At 40.1% G+C, this 21,916-nt stretch overlaps 1 protein-coding gene across 5 annotated transcripts in view; it reads right to left on the bottom strand.

The window, feature by feature from the left end:
- LOC140486388 (transmembrane protein 45B-like) overlaps positions 1-21,916 on the bottom strand; it is a 102,291-nt gene that overhangs the window by 37,692 nt on the left and 42,683 nt on the right. For all 5 annotated transcript variants that reach the window (XM_072585446.1, XM_072585448.1, XM_072585449.1 and 2 more), the window contains one exon: positions 9,913-10,125. In XM_072585446.1, coding sequence (XP_072441547.1) covers positions 9,913-10,102 — 190 coding nt within the window. In that variant the 5' untranslated portion in view covers positions 10,103-10,125. The remainder of the gene's footprint in view (positions 1-9,912; positions 10,126-21,916) is intronic.

The following is a 21,916-nucleotide window of genomic DNA, read 5'->3' as shown; positions in this document are numbered from 1 at the left end:
GTAGACTTAAAGAAGCAGCCTACAGTTTTAATAGATACCAAACTATCCCAGTTCCTATTTAATTATAGGACCAATCTAATTATGGGATATAGGACCATGCAACTACAGGGATAGTTCCAACAGAGTTACTAATGGGAAGAAGATAAAACTTGATCCCCCCAGACCTAAGGATTATGGTGAAATGGCATCAGGAACGGTGATGCCAGACACAAGACTCCATGAAACAACGGAGACAGTTTATTTCGGGGAACAAAGTTTGGTATAGGAACCACAGGAATGGCCCTGCATGGTTAAGAGGCATGGTCAACACAAAGTCAGGCCCATTGACTTGTAAAATTTGGCCGGTGTGAAAGTCCTCCACAAACATGATGACCCTATAAAAGCTGCAAACTCACAAAATGCTGTGACAGCAAAACCTGCCCAGCTCCTCAAAAGCTTTTCCAATTGTTCTGGAACCCATGGGTTCTCCCGCACATCTAGCGTTGAAGATAGCTCAGAATCTGAGTTGGACACAGTGGATGGCACCACTTTGATACTTTTGCCTTGTAAAGAAGAGAATGAATTTCTTCTGTCACACTCTGGGCACAAGAAGTCAGCTACTTTGTGGTACATGCCACCTGAATCCGAGGCAGAGTTGGAGAAACCTAACCTGGTGCTAAACCACCCCAGGAGGAGCTACAAAAAAAAAGAACAAGCCTTGTCCATGGACTCAGAGAGGGAAGAATGTAGTGATTGTAACGAGGTCAGCCAAGTGGACCTCATAGGATGAGCTCATTCGGGCTGTTAACTTGCTCCAATCAGGAAGTGTCAGAGGTTCTATTCACTCAGAGCTGGCTCTGAAGGAGTTGGATCACTGAGAACAACCCTCCACATGAAAATAAAGGCTGACTTGGATACTGGACTCTGTGGTGTTATTTCAATGTCCCCTAATAGCTGATTGTCTTTGTTTGAATGCAATTATACTTTTATTAAAAAGTAGTTAAATGACATTTATTTTCATACCATTTGCTGCTTTCTCTTTTTCATCCCATGTTCACAATTGTTCCAATGTTATTTATACAGTTACCAAGCAATTATCTGAGAAACTAGCTCTCGCAGGCACTAAGCAGCACAGGCTCCATAGATATGACAACACAACACAAGCCTGAAAATTTAAATCGCAAAATTATCAACTTCCAGCCACTTTTGCTGTGCAATAATTCCCCAGATGATCACAATTACATGGGAGTGTGAAAAATGGTCACAAGTTGATAGAATTGAATTGTGCAGTCCCATGAGACAAATGCACCTGCCCCCTAAAACTAGTTTAATATCTTTATTTCACATCAACTACTAATTGCTTAGTAATAATTTTCCACAACTAATGACATGTTTATTTTTCTCAACAAGTAACATTTGCTTCAGCATTGACACTTAGAGTCATAGAGATGTACAGCATGGAAACAGACCCTTTGGTCCAACCCATCCATGCCGACCACATATCCCAACCCAATCTAGTCCCACTTGCCAGCATCTGGCCCATATCCCTCCAAACGCTTCCTATTCATATACCCATCCAGATGTCTTTTAAATGTTGCAATTGTACTAGCCTCCAGCACTTCCTCTGGCAGCTCACTCCATACACATACCACCCTCTGTGTGAAAAAGTTGCCCGTTAGGTATCTTTTATATCTTTCCCCTTTCACCCTAAACTTATGCCCTCTAGTTCTGGACTCCCCGACCACAGTGAAAAGACTTTTGTCAATTTATCCTATCCATGCCCCTCATGATTTTGTAAACCTCTATAAGGTCAAACCTTAGGTCTGATGCTCCACGGAAAACAGCCCCAGCCTATTCAACCTCTCCCTACAGCTCAAATCTTTCAACCCTGGCAACATCCTTGTAAATCTTTTCTGAACTCTTTCAAGTTTCACAACATCTTTCCGATAGGAAGGAAACCAGAATTGCACTCAATATTCTAACACTGGCCTAACCAATGTCCTGTACAGCTGCAACATGACCTCCCAACTCCTGTACTCAATACTCTAACGAATATAGGAAAGCATACCAAATGCCTTCTTCACCATCCTATCTACCTGCGACTCTACTTCCAAGGAGCTATGAACCTGCACTCCAAGGTCTCTTTGTTTAGCAACACTCTCCAGGACCTTACCATTAAGTGTAAGTGCTGCTAAAATTTGCTTTCCCAAAATGCAGCACTTCACATTTATCTAAATTAAACTCCAACTGCCACTCCTCAGACCATTGGCCCATCTGATCAAGATCCCGTTGTAATCTGATGTAATCTTCTTCATTGTCCACTGCACCTCCAATTTTGGTATCATCTGCAAACTTACTAACTATATCTCCTATGTTCACATCCAAATCATTTATATAAATGATGAAACGTAGTGAACCTTGCACCAATTCTTATGGCACTCCACTAGTCACAGGCCTTCAGCCCTCTGTCTTCTACCTTTGAGCCAGTTCTGCATTCAAATGGCTAGTTCTTCCTGAATTCCATGAGATCTAACATTGCTCACCAGTCTCCCATGGGGAACTTTGTCAAACGCCTTACTGAAGTCCATATAGATCACATGTCCTCTGTCCTCATCAATCCTCTTTGTTACTTCTTCAAAAAACTCAGTTTGTGAGGCATAATTTCCCACGCATGTTGACTATTCCTAATCAATCCTTGCCTTTCCAAATAAATATACATAGGTAAAAACAATGACTGCAGATGCTGGAAACCAGAGTTTAGATTTGAGTGGTGCAGGAAAATCCCAGCAGTTCAGGCAGCATCCGAGGGGAGTAAAATCAACGTTTCGGGCAAAAGCCCTTCATCAGGAATACAGACAGAGTGCCTGAAGGGTGGAGAGATAAATGAGAGGAGGGTGGGGGTAGGGAGAAAGTAGCATAGAGTACAATAGGTGAGTGGGGGAGGGTGATGAAGGTGATAGGTCAGGGAGGAGGATGGAGTGGATAGGTGGAAAGGAAGATAGGCAGGTAGGACAAGTCATGGGGACAGTGCTGAACTGGAAGTGTGGAGCTGGGGCGAGGTTGGGGAAGGGGAAATGAGGAAACTGGTGAAGTCCACACTGATGCCCTGGGGTTGAAGTGTTCCAAGGCGGAAGATGAGGCATTCTTCCTCCAGGTGTCGGGTGGTGAGGGAGCGGTGGTGAATGAGGCCCAGGACCTCCATATCCTTGGCAGAGTGGGAGGGGGAGTTGAAATGTTGGGCCACAGGACGGTGTGGTTGATTGGTGCGGGTGTCCCAGAGATGTTCCCTAAAGCGCTCTGCTAGGAGGCATCCAGTCTCCCCAATGTAGAGGAGACCACATCGGGAGCAACGGATACCTTGGATGGAGGTGAGGGAGCAGATGTGGGCATTGGTGTTACAATTCCTGCGGTGGCAAGGGAAGGTGCCAAGATGGGAGGGTGGGTTGTAGGGAGGCGTGGACCTGACTAGGTCGTCACAGAGGGAACGGTCTTTGCGGAAGGCGGAAAGGGGTGGGGAGGGAAATGTATCCCTGGTGGTGGGGTCCGTTTGGAGGTGGCGGAAATGTCAGTGGATGATTTGGTTTATCCTGTCCTCATGATTCCCTCCAACAACTTGCCCACCACCGACATCAGGCTCACTCGTCTATAGTTCCCTGGCTTGTCCTTACCACCCTTCTTAAACAGTGGCACCACATTAGCCAAACTCCATTCTTCCGGCACCTCACCTGTGACTATCGATGATAAAATTATTTCAATAAGAGGCCCAACAATCACTTCCCTAGCTTCTCACAGAGTTCTAAGATACACCTGATCAGGTCCTGGGGATTTATCCACCTTTATGCATTTGAAGACATCCAGCACTTCCTCTTCTGTAATATTTTAACTTTCCAAACATTGACTGGGACTGCCATAGTGTTAAGGGTTTAGATGGAGAGGAATTTGTTAAAGTGTGTACAAGAAAATCTTCTGATTCAGTATGTGGATGTACCTACCAGAGAAGGTGCAAAACTTGACCTACTCTTGGGAAATAAGGCAGGGCAGGTGACTGAGGTGTCAGTGGGGGACAACTTTGAGGCTAGCGACCATAATTCTATTAGTTTTAAAATAGTGATGGAAAAGGATAGAACAGATCTAAAAGTTGAAGTTTTAAATTAGAGGAAGGCTAATTTTGAAGGTATTCAGCAAGAACTTTCAAAAGCTGATTGGGTGCAGATGTTCGTGGGTAACAGGACAGCTGAAAAATGGGAAGCCTTCAGAAATGAGATAACGAAAATCCAGAGAAAGTATAAAATAGGTATAGGGAATGCTGGATGACTAAAGAAATTGAGCGTTTTGTTAAAAGAAGGAAGCATATGTCAGGTATAGACAGGGTAGATCAAGTGAATCCTTAGAAGAGTATAAAGGCAGTAGGACTGTACTTAAGAGGGAAATCAGGAGGGCAAAAAGGGGACATGAGATAGCTGCATAAACTGCACAAAAGGAAAATTCAGTAGAAGATTTTCTAGGTAAAAACTGATTATTACTGCCAAAGGAAGTAGTGGAGGCTAGTACAATTGCAATATTTAAAAGGCATCTGGATGGGTATATGAATGGGAAGGGTTTGGAGGGATATGGACCAGGTCCTGACTGGTGTGACTTGATTGCATAGGGAAATCTGGTCGGCATGGATGAGTTGGACTGAAGGGTCTGTTTCCATGCTGTACATCTCTATGACTCTGTGATTCTATAATTCCAGTCACAAGTAATCAATGAATTATTTTGTCTTTTCTATTCTTCTTTTCACCATTGCCATTTCTCCATTCTCAACTTCATATTAGTAGAACCTCATTACATTTCTTTGGCCCTATTAAGACCGGCAAGATGCAATGGATAAAACATAAGAACATAAGAGCTCGGGTCAGGAGTAGGCCGTCTGGCCCTTCGAGCCTGCTCCGCCATTCACTAAGATCATGACTGATCTTTTTGTGGCCTCAGCTCCACTTACGCCCTTCGCCATAACCCTTAATTAATTTACAGTTCAAAAAGTGATCTATCTTAGCTTTAAAAGCATTTACTGAGGAAGCCTCAACTACCTCCCTTGGCACGGAATTCCACAGATTCACAAACGTCTGGGTGAAGAAGTTCCTTCTCAATTCAATCCTAAATCTGCGCACCCTAATTTTGAGGTTATGCTCTCTTGTCCTAGTTTCACTGGCCAGTGGAAACATCCTCTCTACTTCTTTCTTGTCTATTCCCTTCATAATTTTATATTTTTCGATATGTTACCCCGCATTCTTCTAAATTCAAATGAATACAATCCCAGTCTACTCAGTCTCTCCCTCATAAGCCAACCCCTCAACTTTGGAATCAACCTAGTGAAAGTTCTCTGCATCCTCTCCAGTGCCAGTACATCCTTTCTCAAGTAAGGAGACCAAAACTACATGCAGTACTCCAGGTATGGCCTCACCAGCACCCTATACATCTGCAACATAACCTCCCTGCTTTTAAACTCAATCTCTTTAGCAACGAAGGACAAAATTCCATTTACCTTCTTAATTACCTGTTGCACCTGCAGACCAACCTTCTGTAATTCATGCACAAGAACACCCAGGTCCCTCTACAAAGCAGTGCATTGCAATTTTTTTTATTATGCATATCATGGTCCTTTTTACTGTTATTCCTACCAAAATGGATGACTTATTAACATTGTGTTCCATCTGCCAAACCTTTGCCCACTCACTTAACTATCTATGTCCCTCTGCAAAGTTTCACTGTCCTCTGCACATTTTGTTCAACCACTCATCTTAGTGTCATCCGCCAACATCTGGAAGCATGTTCCACACTCCTACAACTCTTATGTTTAAAACTCTTGCCCCTCACATCTCTCCTACTTGTACTGGTTAGTTCATGAATCCTGCACTAGCTGAGGTTACAATGAAGAACTGTCCTTCTCAACCTCTCCCCTCACCTTACTGCCATATTTGGAGAATGTAGCATATGCATTGAGTTGTGACATCTGATTCATGAACAAGTAGGAGAGGCAACAGCCTAGTGGATTTATCCCTGCACTATAAATTCAGGGACCCAAGTTTGAATCTTGCCACATCAGATGGTGGAATTTAACTTCAATAAAAATATGGAAATAAGAGTCTAATAATGTCCATGAATCCATTGTCAATTGTTGGGAAAACTCCATCTGGTTCATTAATGTCCTTTAGGGAAGGAAACTGCCATCCTTACCTGGTCTGGCCTACATGTGATTCCACAATCACAGCCAATGTGGTTGACTCTCCAGCTATCTTCTGGGTGCTTAGGGATGGGCAGCAAATGCCAGTGACGGCCTCACACCAAGGATGAATAAAATGACCATCATGTGCTCTTTCAGCTCTTTCCTGTATTTCAAATCACTGGTAATTACCACTCACCATTTCATCTCCCTGGTCACATGCATCATCTTGCCAGAAATCACTTTAAATTCACTATCCTGCTCTGATTTAAGACAGAACATGATGTAATCACTTAAAGTAGTAAATGACAGCTTCAAATGCTATAATCAAGAGACTACACCACAGCAAGCAGTGAGCATGAGTGCTGAGAAGGATCAGCTGCCTGTGATTGGGTATGTTAAAAATAAATCTTACCACTAATTATAACAATGGAGTTTTCAATATCAAAACAGAAAATGAAGGCAAGACCCGGTGACCAGCAAATCTGTTATTCACAAAAACAGGTGTTTTGACTCACTGCGGCTTGAAAAGGATGTTTTGACTCACATGCTAGAAATCAAGCCCTGCTATTCCTTGAGTTGTCACAAAAGTTAAAGATTTCATAACATACATAAGGTCACCCACTTTACCTTATATTCAGGCCAAGGTTTATAGTAAACATAGACTAGGTTCCCGCACTGTATCTAACACGTAATACAAGTTCAAGGAGTGCGGATACATGGGAACATCACCTCCTGCAAGTTCCCCTCCAAGCCATCCACCATATTGATTTGGAAATACATCACCATTCCTTCACTGTCGCTGGGTCAAAATCCTGTAATTCTCTCCTTAACAGCATTGTGGGTCAACCCACAGCAGGTGGTCTGCAGCAATTCAACAAGGCAGCTCACCACCACCTTCTCAAGGGAACTAGGGACGGACAGGGTAAAAACAAGGAATGCAGATGATGAAAACCAGAGTCTAGATTAGAGTGGTGATGGAAAAGGACAGCACAGCCGTTGCCTGAAATGTCGATTTTCCTGCTCCTCGGATGCTGCCTGACCTGATGTGCTTTTCTAGCACCACTCTAATCTAAACTAGGGACGGACAATCAATGCTGGTCAGCCAGCAACATCCACATCCCATGAATAAATTTAAAAAATTATATTCTAATCATATGTAAACTATGAGCATATAACAATACTAATTAAAATTCTAATCATCTTATAAATTCACCCTTACACAGTCACAGACAGACTAACAAGAGAGGAGGGTTATGAACAGGGGAAAGACAATCTTTGTTCCCAGGTACTGTTTTTGAGATAACCTTTATGACTTTTCTGCTGCCCAGCACATTGCTTTAATCGACTTCAGTTTCTTTCATATGGTTTACAAGAGACACAATGCAATTGGTACATTTATAAAAAGTCCCTGACTTATCAGTTAAAATCACAGCTTACAACAACTGATCCAGGAAAGATACTGTTTCTCAACAGATTTACACTGAGTACAATTGCACAGAATAGAGAATCCACTCCTGAGCTGGGAAAGAACTGAACACTTCTTTCGCTCTGTAACTTGTTCCCAGTTCCAGGGTGTTTGGTTACCTGAGAATCAGTCATATAGCTATTGTAAGGCACAAAGGTCTCTGTCATTGATAACTGTAACCAGTCCATAGACCAATCTACATCTTGTTGCTAGAAAAGGCTGCATCAGAACACCCTCTCTGCTCCAAATCATCCTCAACTCAACTACTACATGTTCAAAACGTTGTTTACATGATGCCATACATGGTTACTCACTTTTCAAAACTACAACCACACTTTCAAACACCAGTTTTAAAATATCTCTTTCCCATTTCAGGCTCCAGGTTTTAAAAATAAGAAGACACAGTTCTAACACAAATAGCAGGATTGTAATACATGTTTAATATATACAGTTTCTGAAGCAGTGAGCTAACTATGCCATCTGTTCATTATCATGACGAGTTCAGTAAGTACTGGCCATGTGCTTTTTCAGTGCTGACATGCTTCAGCAGAAGCCTAAATTTGTGCAAATCAAACACCAATTAAATTTATAGCATGCAGTACTTAAATCTGTGGAGTATGAGTTGAAAATCAAAATAGAATTGATTCTATTCTGGGAAAGACAAAAATGAAATGCCACTGGTGAGACTTTCCTATATTTCACTGAAGGATGTGCTCAAGTAGAGACAAATAGGAGAGATATGCTATACACGAAGGGACCAATGAGCCATTCAAATCCAGTCTGAGAAGGCAATGTGACTGGATACATGTGGAAGATACATAAAAGCCAGAAATCAAGCATCTGGAAAATTTAGATTCAATTTTGTAAAATAGCTTAGAGTGGAGCTAGCATCGAATACCACATCTCATCACCTGCACCATTAACTTCAAACACTGCTCAAAGGTTGACATGTCTGCCATTTACATAACAACAATCTCAATCAGGACTTAGTCAACCATACATGACTTCACCTTACCCCACACTGACCACCTCTGAAGAACTGACATTTATAGAGTTTGCACACTGTCAGCTATTCAACCATGAAGTCACATCACCCAAACAGTTTGCATTGCTCTCACTAACTCACTTCCCTCTTCTTGCACAAAACTGGATGCAGCAGGTAGTAACTGAGCTTTTCCAACAACTTCTATGTTTGTTTTTCCCCCTAATTCTAGAGGGAACTGTGCTACAAGCATCTACAATATCAAGCTCCTCTCAGAATCTTATATATTTCATATTTTTCTCATTCTTCTAAACTGTTATGAGTTAGGTCAACCTTCTTCAGCATGTTGGGATCTCTCTGCCATTTGATAAGATCATGCTGATCTTATTTCGGACTCAACTCCACTTTCCTTCCTGCTCTCCAAAACCCTTCAACCTATTACCAATTAAAAATCTGTCCATTTCCTCCTTAAATGCACACAATTGTGATGAAGCTGCTCCTTTAACAAGGTTATGCAGTCCTTGGTTTTTTTCAGAGAGGTCGTAAATAGCACAGATTCCGAAAAGTCTGAAGGTTGAAGGGTTTTAGGGCCGATTTGATAATAGCTAACCGATACTGCCTCAGGCAGAAACGGTCAAGCTTTTTAAAATAAAAACATGTATAATGAAAGGGGAGTGGCCTGTTCTCCCAGCTCAGCTTTTCCCCGTGTGTTGTTTAGTAGTAATGGAAAAGCTGCTGAACCCAGAAGCAGGTCCAGGCTAGTACTCTTTCCCTGACTTCTATCCTGTAAGAACCTGTGTTTGATTTTACCTTTTGTGCCAAGGAGTGTTTATGGGGATTGTTGCAAGTATTTGGAACAGCATCATTAAGTTGGGATGATCTATTGGGGTTTCAGATAGGTTAAGTTATTCAGTATTCTGTTTTCTGTTGTTTGTGTTTCATTGAGTAATCTTGTAAATAAATTGTTTTGTTTAAAACTAAATGGTTTGACCGGCTGATTCTCTTCTGGAAAATCCATTCTACACCTGCTTAAACCAACTAGCAAAGTTAGGGTGCAGGATACTTTCTTGCAATGTTTTGAGGGGGTCTGGCCTGGTTCATAATACAATGTCCGAGCATCTATCACATGCTGGGATAATAAATTCAATAGATTCATCTGAGGAATTGTTTTTTGCATCAGTTTTCAAACAGAGGGAAAAAAAGATCCCACTTTAGGTCTTAAGCTTGGTTGGAAATGGATAACTATGAAATCAGCACAAGTAGATTTTTTTGACTTACCTATTAGTGCAAAGCTGGCTTTCACAATTCCTTCAATGATGTCTAATCGTCGATGCCCTGAGATTGATACCAAGTAACAAACGTTCTTATTCTTTCTGCAGAGGTACCTCATAGGATATTTCACTGACCACCACAGGCCAAAGAGGAGGAAAAAACTTCCAGGAAGTGCATGTCCTTTGAAATTGCCCATGGTTTTTCAGTTATTCTACGTTTCTGTACAAGCAAACACAAGGAAACACAGTCAGTGAAAAAATACAAGTGAGCAGAAACCCATTACCACATAAAAGTCCCAAATGATTGGAGATTACTCTTGGTTGTTAAATGTCTCAAAAGCATTAAAGGTTCATTTGATCACTCATGCAGTGGTATCAGCTTCTTCCAAAAAGTCCGACTACCTATCTTTTAATTTATTCATGGGATCTGGGCATCATTGACTGGCCAGCATTAATTGTCCATCCTAGTTGCCTATGAGAAGATGGTTTTGAGCTGCCTTCTTGAACCACTGTAGTCCACATGCTGTGGGTTGATCAAATGCCTTGAGAGAGGGAATTCCAGTATTCTGATGAACAACAGTAAAGGAATGACCATTTATTTTCAAATGAGGATGGTGAGTGGCTTGGAAGGGAACTTGCAGGTGGTCGTTTTCCCATGTATCTATTGCCCTTGTCCTTCTAGATGGAAGTGGTTCTGGGTTTGGAAGGTGCTGTCTAAGGATTTTTGGTGAATTTCTGCAGTGCATCTTATAGACACACTGCTGCTACTGAGCAATGGTGGCTGAGGGAGTGGATGTGGTGCCAGTCAGCTGAGCTGCTTTATCCTGGATAGTGTCAAGCTTTTTGAGTGTTGCTGAAGCTGCACCTTTCCAAATAAGTGAGGAATTTTCCAACACACTCCTGACTTGTGCCTTATAGATGATGGTCAGACTTTGGAGAGTCAGGAGATGACTTACACATCACAGTATTCCTAGCCTCTGACCTGCTCTGTAGTCACTATGTTTATGAAGCAAGTCCAGTTGAATTTCTAGTCATTGATAATACCCAGGATGTTGATAGTTGGGGATTCAGTGATGGAGCACTGCTGAAAGTCATGGGGCAGTGGCTTTATTTCTCTTTCTGAAGATGGTCATTGCCTGGCACTTGTGGCTGTGCATGTTACTTGCCACTTATCAACCCAAGTCTAGATATTGTCTAGATTTTGTTGTATTTGAAAATGGACTGCTTCAGTAACTGAGGAGTCATGAATGATGCTGAACATTGTGCAATCATTGGACAACATCCCCACTTCTGACCTTATGATGGAGGGAAGGTCACTGATGAAGCAGCTGAAAATGATTAGACTTGGGATACTACCCTGAGAAACTACTACAGAAATGTCCTGGAGCTGAAATGACTGACCTCCAACAATCGCACTCATCTTCCTATGTTCCGGGTATGATTCCAACCAGTGGAGAGTTTGCCCCAATACCCATTGATTCCAGTTTTGCTTAGGGTCCTTAATGCCACATTCGGTCTAATGTAGCCTTGATGTCAAGGGCTGTCACTCCCACCTCACCTCTGGAATTTAGCTCCTTTATCAATGTTCGAACCATAGCTGTAATGAGGTCAGGAGCTGAATGGCCCTGGCAGAACCCAACCTGAACATCAGTGAGCAGGTTATTGCTGAGCGCTGTAAATTACACCTTCCATCACTTTACTGATGATCAAGAGTGGACTGATGGGGCAGTAATTATCTGGACTGGATTTTTCCTGTTTTTTGTATACAGTACATACTTGGATAATTTTCCACACAATCACAGTGTTATAACTGTCGTGGAACATCTTGGCTAGCGGAACAGCAAACTTGGGGCACAAGAAATGCCTCCAACCATTTCTTGATTTCATATGAAAGGTATTGAATTAGCTGAAGACTAATAGCTGTGATGCTGGGGACCACTGGATCATCCACTTGGCACTTCTGGCTGAAGATTGCAGCTTTTGCTTTGATGCAACTCACCTATGTATGTACTGTGCTGCCTTTACATGTTCCCCATCAGTCAACTACATCCACCCCCTTATTCCCACCATCCATTTTCTCCTCTGCTTCCCGCTCCTACGGTTTCTATTGACCTTTCCTTCCAATGATTGTCTCTCTCCCATGTGCTCCAATGATGCGGCTAAATTATCGTTTCTTTCTTGCTTTGATGTTATGATCTAATTTCCTTTCTTCTCTAACCATTTAAACAGTTAACACTGTTTTAAATACATTTTTCAAATCCTCTCTAATTCATTTTTTATCTGGAATAAAGCTTTTAACTGTCCATCTTGAAAATAAAATAACTTGTTCTGCTTGCATTTATTTCTGTTTTCCTCTTTGGTTGTTAGTGCAGCTAGACTAACTTCACATAAAATGGAAAATGCTGGAAATATGCAGCAGCTGTGGAGAGAAAAGCCAAGTCAACTTTTCAGGATAGTAGAAAGCTCATCCATGACATTTCAGTTGTGTTTACCACTAACTCTACTCCTTTCTCCACAGACAGTATGCAACAAAATGAGTATTTCCAGTTTTTATATTTTTATTTCATATTTTCTGCATCTGCAATGTTTGCTTTTGGCTGGCGTATAAAATGATCCTTTCATTGCATTCATACAAGAACGATATGTTCAGCTTCTGATTATAACTCACCCAAAAGCCACTGAAACTGACCCAAACTAGCAAAAGATGTTCTTGTCATCACCAGAATCTATTTTCCAATACCCTCTTTAATAACAACAACATTCTATTTAAACTCCAACTCCTCCAAACCTTATCACCTGTCTTGCATAAGAACTATTTCACTTCATCATCTGTACTCGCCAATTTCTGATGTCTCCCTCATTCGCAGCACACCTTGTTCAAAATTCTCATGCTTACCCATAAATCCCTCCATTCCCTTTTACTAACCTGAAAGCTCCTCCAGGTCTCGCAACAACTGTGGCTACTCTATGGTTAGTTTCCTTCTGCTTGACAAGTAATGACAGAGAATGACATCATTCTTTTCCTCCTGGTATGCAATACCTCCTTCTTTCCAATATGAAATGCCTCATCTAAATCATCACATATTGCCATATCTTTCCCTGCATTCAAAAGTCTAACTAAAACACTTCCAACCATTTCCTGTAAATTTTGTTTGTTTCTGAAGAGATATGACAATACACACTACTCAGGAATGAAATGTATTATAAATAGTTACATTCGACCTACAGCGCAGCATGATACAAGTTACCACCCTTACGTGACTTCCCAATTTGTGGCTGGGGCTGGTGTCGATTGTAAGTTATATTGAAAGGATACTTTATTTTGAAGGATTTGTGGTTGTTGTAGTTATAGAGTTACATTAACAGAATCTTGGAAGCTGGAGTACTTGGTCACACATACAAGGAGAAATATTACTTTTAAAAGAGGTAGCAAAATGTAAATACAAAATGGAGCACCCTTATTTATTTTATCAACAAGAAGCAATTGACAAATTACAGTGTTTCTAGTTCATATACAGCATGTATTCCATCCCTTTTCTCTGTTTATTCCATTGGTGGTTTTCTTATGTGAAGTGACCACTTCAAGAAAGAATCATGAAATTGATGAAACTGCCAAACCATGTTGACCCAAGTAAATATTGCAGCATTTCTAAATATGTTCTCGGATTTTATGATATAGCATTTAGGCATCATCTCTTCTTTGACTAAGTCTACAGATTTCTTAAAGACCTTTGCCAACAATACGTACACCTGACCTTTCACTCCTGAGTTAGGAAATTTTTCGATTCTGCGTACTTGACTTGGGAGCAAATATTCAGGAGGAAATTTCTTTTTACCCCAACTTGATTTGAGAGGAACTCCTCCAATGGCTAGATTTTTATTCTGGGAAAGGGTGCTAACTGTAATCAGGCCTATCATCCTGAAAACAGTGTGAAGGTATCCGTGGGGACTGTCCAGTGCTGAGGTAGGCCATTTAACAGGCTGCAGGGCTTGGTTCCAGTTACAACAAAAGCCATTAGGCTATATGACCCCAGTCCCCTTTGCCCTCACACTTTCCATGCTCATTCACCCAGCACCCACTGCAAGCTAACCTCAGAAGCCATAAATTAGATGAAATAAAACATAGTTCTAAATATCAAATACAAATTTCACATTATTTTAAAAATGTATTAACTTAATAAAAGCCCTATAAATATATTTATATCTCTTAAAGATCCCAATCACTTATCAAAACAAAGATTTGTATTCATAGCACCACTTTAAAAGCAGCCTAATGGCTTTGTAACCTTTCAGAGCTTTCAATCAAATTGTGAACTTACAGCACACATCTCCCTCACCATCCCAACACCACACATGTACACTTGATAATAGTAGTCATGAGTAGTAATAAAAGTAGTTAGTAGAAACAGTCAAGCAATACTTTACCCAACTGAGACACACAGCAGGCTGTTTTTATTCTCACAAACTGTAAACAGTTGAGGATTAAATGACTCGATAGCCTGACAGTTCCACAGAGCTCATCCATCTTCTTTCTTCACTCATATCTTGGCAAACATTTAGGTAACAGAATCTATAATTGGCCACAATGCAACGATTGCTTCCATTTTCTGTTTTGCTCCAGCCCTTTTCACTCCTTTCTTTCGTTTTTTTTTAATCGCTGCCTAATTTCTTTTCTTTGTCTCGAGAACACAAGCTTGACAATGAACAACTTGGGCTTTGTCTTAAAGTTGTATCTTACACGGGAAGTGGATACATTGTAAACTGATTCGAAGTCTATGATTATCTTCAGAAAATATGATTCATAAGTATTCTTTGTGCATCACTCCCCGGTTTAATAATGGCAAAGCAATGATTTGTTGGTTGATAGGGTACAGACCTATGAATATGGAAGTACTGGAAATACTTAATGGAAATAAAACACAAAATATATGCCTTTGAAGAATACTGAGAACAGTAGGAGTAATTAGAATTTCCAAATGCTCTAAATCCAAACACGTCAACTAAGTAAATATTCGAGGTACTACCTCTTCTCAGAAATAATTAGATCCTCGTTCTGAATAATGACAGCTGGACATTGATGCATCCCAGTATATTTTTAGTGTAATTAGTTATCAGGCACACAGCATTTGGAAAAAATTGGCACATTAAATGGAACAGAAAAGCTCATGAGATTAAAAACAGCATAACCAGTGCTCACACACCTGTGCCTAACAACTAAAGTACTCCTGTATTTGATCATATGTAATAGACAGAAGAGCAATCTAAAATAACAAGCAGCCTTGAGGGTTCACGAAAGCTAACAAAACAAAACTAACGCAACAATTTTATCTTTGTAGGTTTTGACTACCAAGTTTCCAAATTTATGCATGTATTAAACTATTAAAAATGAACAAATAATGGTCTACATTTTTTTTGTCTGAAAACAATGTTGATGCTTACAGTCAACTTCTAGCTGCCAGCCATGTTGAACATTAAAATTCAAAACTTACTGTTCAAGATACATCAATATTCCATATGTTGCACAAAAATGGCATCTTGCTCTCTGAATGCCCCTTAAAATTGTATTGAATAACAAGAAGATCTTTTATAAATGTTGCATACATGGATTAGACTTGGCATAAAAATGGTTTGTACATTCCAATCTAAACATCACTTCAACAGTATGGTAACTCTTAATTATACCACTCAAATAATCTCTTTGGCACTGAAAATTAACTTTCACAAATGCAAAGCTTTGTTCCTCAAATATCATTGGGAGGATTTATAAAAATGTAAGATTTCTTTAATGCCTTCTTTCTGCCTTTTTTTATCTCTCTGTCTTCGTTCAATCTTACCCTCACTCTCATTGTTCTACTTTTAGCGACTGCTTTGACATTGAATTAGATATTGTAGCACACAGTATCAGATTCAAATCATACCATCCAGCAGCAACTTGTTAAGGGGATCCACACTTACTTTCCTTGAACAACAACTCTTGCAAAACGTAGAGAAGCTTCAAGTCAGAAATGTGGTTCAGAATGAAGTCGAGCCATTATTTTTTGGAAATTCGTTATGCTAAGTATGTAAGTAAGGGGTGTGTTTCTGTAGTGTAGTGGTAATAACGTTCACCACACACACAAAAGGTCCCTGGCTTGAAACCAGGCAGAAACAGCTATGCTCCTTTGCTATCTGGGTGGCACAGTGGTTCAGTGGTTAGCACTGCAGCCTCACAGCGCCAGGGACCCTGGTTTGATTCCAGCCTTGGGTGACTGTCTGTGTAGAGTTTGCATAATCTCCCCATGACTGTGCAGGTTCCCTCTGGGTGCTCCAGTTTCTTCCCACAATCCAAAGATGTGCAGGTTAGGTGAATTGGCCATACTAAATTGCCCGTAGTGTTCAGGGATGTGTAGGGTAGGTGCTTTGTAAGGAGTAAATCTGGAGCAATAGGGTAAGGGAATTGGTCTGGGTAGGATACTCTGCAGAGGGTTGGTATGAACTTGTTGGGCCAAATGGCCTGTTTCCATAATGTAGGGTTTCTATGATTTCTAGCATATAGCTAAATTTGGGGATCTCTTCCTCCCCAACAATTTTTCCCTAATTTATTCATTTGTCTTGAATATGAGTTTAATTGTTAGGGCAGACATTGGTATGCATTGTGCCAGCTTTGTTGCCATAAAATAGATGTCGAGCGCATCAATGGAACAAAATGATTGCAAGCACCCTACCTGCAAGTGAATTGCTAAATTTACAGGACCACCCTAAATTTTCAGTGATCACACATAGATACAACAATGTGATTGATTTTTTATTTAACAAAGATAGGAAAGAAGTTTAAAATATAACAGATTTTACAAGAGGTTTCTGCTGAACAAAATTAACCATCGGGACCAAAAGAAGGCAGGAAATAGGGTTCAGGTGATACAGCAGCTCCAACCCCAGATTGAGTAACTGGCCAAGTGGAGAAGATGGTAATGAATAGGAGGATCCTGTCAGATGCTACATGGTGTACACCTCACGGGGCAGCAGAATAGCATGCTGAAAAAGGCACAGTAGAAGAATATTTGAGGGCACCATAACTACACAGGCAGCATGATTTCTAACATGTATATAGAGAACAGGAACCCAAGCAGAAGATGGCACAGTCCCAAATGTGGTTCCCCACTAACCTGTAAACTCGTTATATATGATCCCTGTAACTATTCACAGGTAACTGTGCCTCTAATTGGAGACATAGGCAGGAAGTTGTCATTATGTAGGTACAGTCTGTGCCTATGAAGCCGACCAGCATTGAATGTAAGTAACATGGGAAGACAGGACTTATGAGCAATGATAGGCTATCCAGTCCTTCAAGCCTGCTCTGCCATTCAATAAGATGTGTTCTCAACTCCACTTTCTTGTTTTCCCCCATAACTCTTGTCTTCCTTGTCTATCAGAAATCCATCCAACTCAGCTATGTATAAATTGAATTACCTATGCTCCACTATTTTCTGGCAAGAGAAGTCTTGAGAAACAAACCTCTCAGAAAGGGATCTCTATCCCAAAAGTGTGCTCCATTATTCTTAAACTATGTTCCATGGTGTTAGTCTCTCCAAAAATGGAAATATTCTCTCAGAATCTATTTCATCAAGTCTATTAAAGCTATTATAGTTTGTAATAAGATCATCTCTAAATGCCAATGGAGAAAGAGGGGAAAGGTGAAACTGTCCAACTTTTCTTTATAAGATAATCACTTCATATCAGGAGTGAGCTGAACTAACCTTGTCTGACTTCTTTTAAGTTATTAATGCATGGGAAGTGGGTATCACTGTGATCAATTTTTATTGTCCATCCCTATTTGCCCTTGAAAAGGTCATGGAAAGCCATCTTCTTGAACCGCTGTAGTCCTTGAGGTGCAGAGCAAACACAGTGCTGTTAGGAATGGAGGTCCAGGGTTCTGACCTTGTGACAATAAAGGAACAGCAATATAGTTGAATCAGGAAGGTGTGTGGCTTGGTGGTGAACTGCTAGGTGGATGTGTTCCCATGCATCTGCTGCCCTTGACCTTCTAGGTAGTAGAGGTACTGAGTTTGGACAGTGCTGTCTTACTAGTTTGGAAGAGTTATTGCAGTGCATCTTGTAGATGGTATACATTGTTGCCACTTTGCACTGATAGTGAAGCAACTGAATGTTGCAAGTGGTGGGTTGAGTGGCAATAAAATAAGCTGCATTACAATCTAGAGGATGTTGAGCTTCTTGAGTATTGTTGGACATATACCCAACTATACAAGACGCAATATTCCACCACACACTAGACTGTGCCTTAAAGCTGGTGGGCAGGCATCCGGTAGCTCAGATGTGAGTTACTTGCTACAGAAAGTCTAGTTTCTGGCCTACTCTTGTAGCCGCAGTATTTACACTGCTGGTCCAGTTCAGTTTCTGGTCAATGGATATAAATCCAAGAACATTCAGTGATGGCAATGCCATTGAACAACAAGGGTGATGGCTATATTTTCTTTTGTTCACTTCTCTCTTATTTTCTTGTTGAGTTTGGGGTTATTCCTTGTCACTTGTGTATTGCAAATGTTACTTGGCCCATGCCTGAATATTGTTCAGATCTTGCTGCATGGGCTGTTTCCAGTATCTGAGGCGTTACAAATGGTGCTGAATATTATGTAACCATCAGCAAATATGCCCATGTCTGATTCACATACTGGACCGATATCACTCTGTATCCCTAAATTCAGCAATTTCTTTCCCTTGAACAGTTTACTGCTTTTCCACTTTTCCTTCCAAAGAGAACAAATTCAATTTTCCCACAATGTAGTCCAACTATCCAATTTTTGTCCCCTCATTTAACCTATCGACATCCTTTTGCTGTCTCTGTACCTCCTCTTGACAATTTTCTTTCATATTTATCTATCTTGGAATAATCAGTACATTTAGCCAACAGACATGTCTCCTTTATTAGTTGCTTAATATATAACGAAAATACATCGAGAAACCACAATTTCTTTGTGCTAAAAATTGCAATGAGAAAATCCTTGATATAAAGTCTCCTGAAAACAGGAAAGAAATGGGAACAAAGATCCAGAAATAGTCTTAATATTCTGCCACTAACCTTATGATTAGGCTCTTTAAATATAATGTTGTAAACAATGGAGTTCCTGAATATTCATTTTACATAGTTGGTGAAATAGCTGAGCATCAAACTGGGCTAAGTGCCAAGAATTCTGAATCCTGAATGATGTCATGGGGTTTATTTACAATATAAAAACTGAAAGAACTGTGATGCTGTAAACCAGAAACAAAAACAGAAGTTGCTAGAAAAGTTCTGCAGTCTTGCAGCATCTGTGTAACTCTTCTTCTGAATAGTTCTGTGGAAGGGTCACTGGACCTGAAACATTAACTTTGATTTCTCTGCACAGACGCTGCCAGACATGCTGAGCTTTTCCAGTAACTTCTGTTCATTAAATATAACAACTTATGAACTTCTGGTCTGTAACACAACTACAAAATTGGACACAGTGCTAAGGGTCAAGAGATCACCCCAGCAGATTTTCTCTTTTTTATCAACTCATTACATATAGTTTATCCTGAATTATTGAGTGCAACTGGAAAATCTACACTACTCAAATCCACATTTCAAACACTTACATTTTGATGTGCCTTTGTTCTTTAATGTGCAGTCAATTCTCTTTATTCCTCCCCTTTGTTGTACCTCCAGACACAGTGGACACCTCATTATTGAGTACTGAATAGGATTAGTTGCTGAATAGTGTATCTAAGTGTTGGCTAGCTCAACATCAAACTCTTCATATCTCACTTTTTTTTTTGTTTTATGGTCATTAAGATCAATGTTTGTCCTACATTCACCATTTTGTCTAATAGCAGGTGTCTAAACTTGGTTTCTCTCAATTAACTGTCAGAGCGTTATTACTACCTTAATTATCTTGACAATTAATTTTTATTTCAAATTATTTTGTTATTGTCCACAAGTCTTTGAATACCTATCTCATTCTTGTCTAGCAGTTAGCTGTGTTTCAGGATTCCTATTATATAACAACCATGACGTTTTTATTTAGTTCTCTCTTCTCTTCTGTGTGTACCAATGTGATGAAGTAAAAGGACACAGTTCTATCAAACTCTTTAATTTACTCTAAATCACTCTGACAAAATTCCATTGTAAACCCTCTGAATGTTAATGTATACACAGCATGAGGTACTCTATAGCTGTGGGAGTGAAAAGGCTACTTATACAGTCATGGTCCCAGCCAAAATTCACTATAGCAGAATTACTAAGCACAATCTGAATGTTTTATAGTGAAAAAATGTAAGTGTTTTTAAAATGTTCCTGTTTTGTCAGTAGGTTTGTTTACTCTGAACTATCTTCATGGAGAACAGTTTTCAGGTTCTGATCATTACTCCTCTCAGTAATGCTGCCCGCCAGTCACAAGGTCCTCACCTCACCTGCTCCTCTGATGTAAGTGATGGGTGAGAGCTCAGCTCTATGAAATGCATATTTCTGAAACAACCAAGGTTCCTTCAATGCTAAATCAGAGAGTTTAAAATTCAGCAAACTTTGGACACCTACTTGCCTCAGATTAAAATCACATGTGATCATATTTTAGGATTTTAAAAAATAAAATTAAACATGAAAACATTAATATTGGACTTACTTTGAATTTACAGCAATTAATGGTGGCATGGTGGCTCAGTGGTTAGCACTGCTGCCTCACAGCGCCAGTGACCTGGGTTTGATCCCAGCCTCAGGTGACTGTGTGGAGTTTGCACATTCTCCCCACATCTATGTGGGTTTCCTCCCACAATCCAAAGGTGTGCAGGTTAGGTGAATTGGCCATGCTAAATTGCCCATACTGTTCAGGGATGCCTAGGTTAGGTGCATTAATAAAGGGTAAATATAGAGGAATGGGTCTGGATGGGTTACTCATCAGAGAGTCTGTGTGGACTTGTTGGGCCGAAGGGCCTGTTTCCACACTCTAGGGAATTTATAAAAGAATCTGATTAGCAACATAGTACTTGAATATCTTTGAACAATAATAACAGCTTTACACTAAAATAGGACTTTAGAGTGTGCTGCATACAATCATAATTTGTTAATGCTGCTCACACAATGATAGTTTGTAGAGTTTAGTAGCCCACGTTTTAGTTTTAGTTTCAGTCGATCCTGTCAAATTTTTGCCTAATACCATATGGGCTTAGCAGTTATCTGTGCCAGATGACTATGACAGAAAAATCAAGCATTTAGACTTTCTGTGACTGGCTGTTAGATGGAATGAAAATGGAATCAGACAGATGAAAATTAAAAACTACTCTCCAGCATTATTCTGTCACCTGTTCCAAGAAAAATAAACATTTGTATTATTATGGGTAAGTGCTCCACCCAGTAACATCACTGAATACTGACAAATTTACCCAGAGATGATTCTAGGACAGACACAAACAATGCTGTACATTACGGAGGAATATGAACACTAATAATGTTACAGTCAGCAAAATGAAAGGCTCTTATTTGGCCCTGGAGATTTGTATTTTTAAATAGTAAGTGGAAAAGTTGAGAACATAATGGAAAAAACATTCGAGAATACACTAATCCTGCAGGTAGTACTATAATGTATTACTGAGGTTGTCTTAAAATGTTATTCATTTGCAATCAGCTCCCTTGCCACAAATGGGTCCACAAATGCTAACAGCCATCCAGGGTATATTATTAAAATCATCACTTTTAAATGTAAGCACCAAGCTGCTGTGGAATATTTAGTCAGAGAATAAAAGGGGAGATTACACAACTAAGGTTCATATAATGGTTCCCTCACATGTACATTATATATGTTTCTTTCATAAGAAAAGGTTTTTAAAAGATGATTTTTAAACAATATTCTCCAACCCCAAAGGGATACTGCTAAGAGTGAAGGCAATAGCCATGCATTGCATACAGCAGGACCTTGGGAAACAATGTAAGGAGGCATTGTAGTCACATAATTAGGAGAGAGTTAAGGGAAATGTGAGACTGTACCTGTTGCCTACGGCTAATG

Source organism: Chiloscyllium punctatum, chromosome 15 (assembly GCF_047496795.1).
Source record: "Chiloscyllium punctatum isolate Juve2018m chromosome 15, sChiPun1.3, whole genome shotgun sequence".
NCBI lineage: Eukaryota > Metazoa > Chordata > Chondrichthyes > Orectolobiformes > Hemiscylliidae > Chiloscyllium > Chiloscyllium punctatum.
Note: the sequence above shows the minus strand (reverse complement) of the source record. Positions and strands in the feature narration are given on the sequence as shown.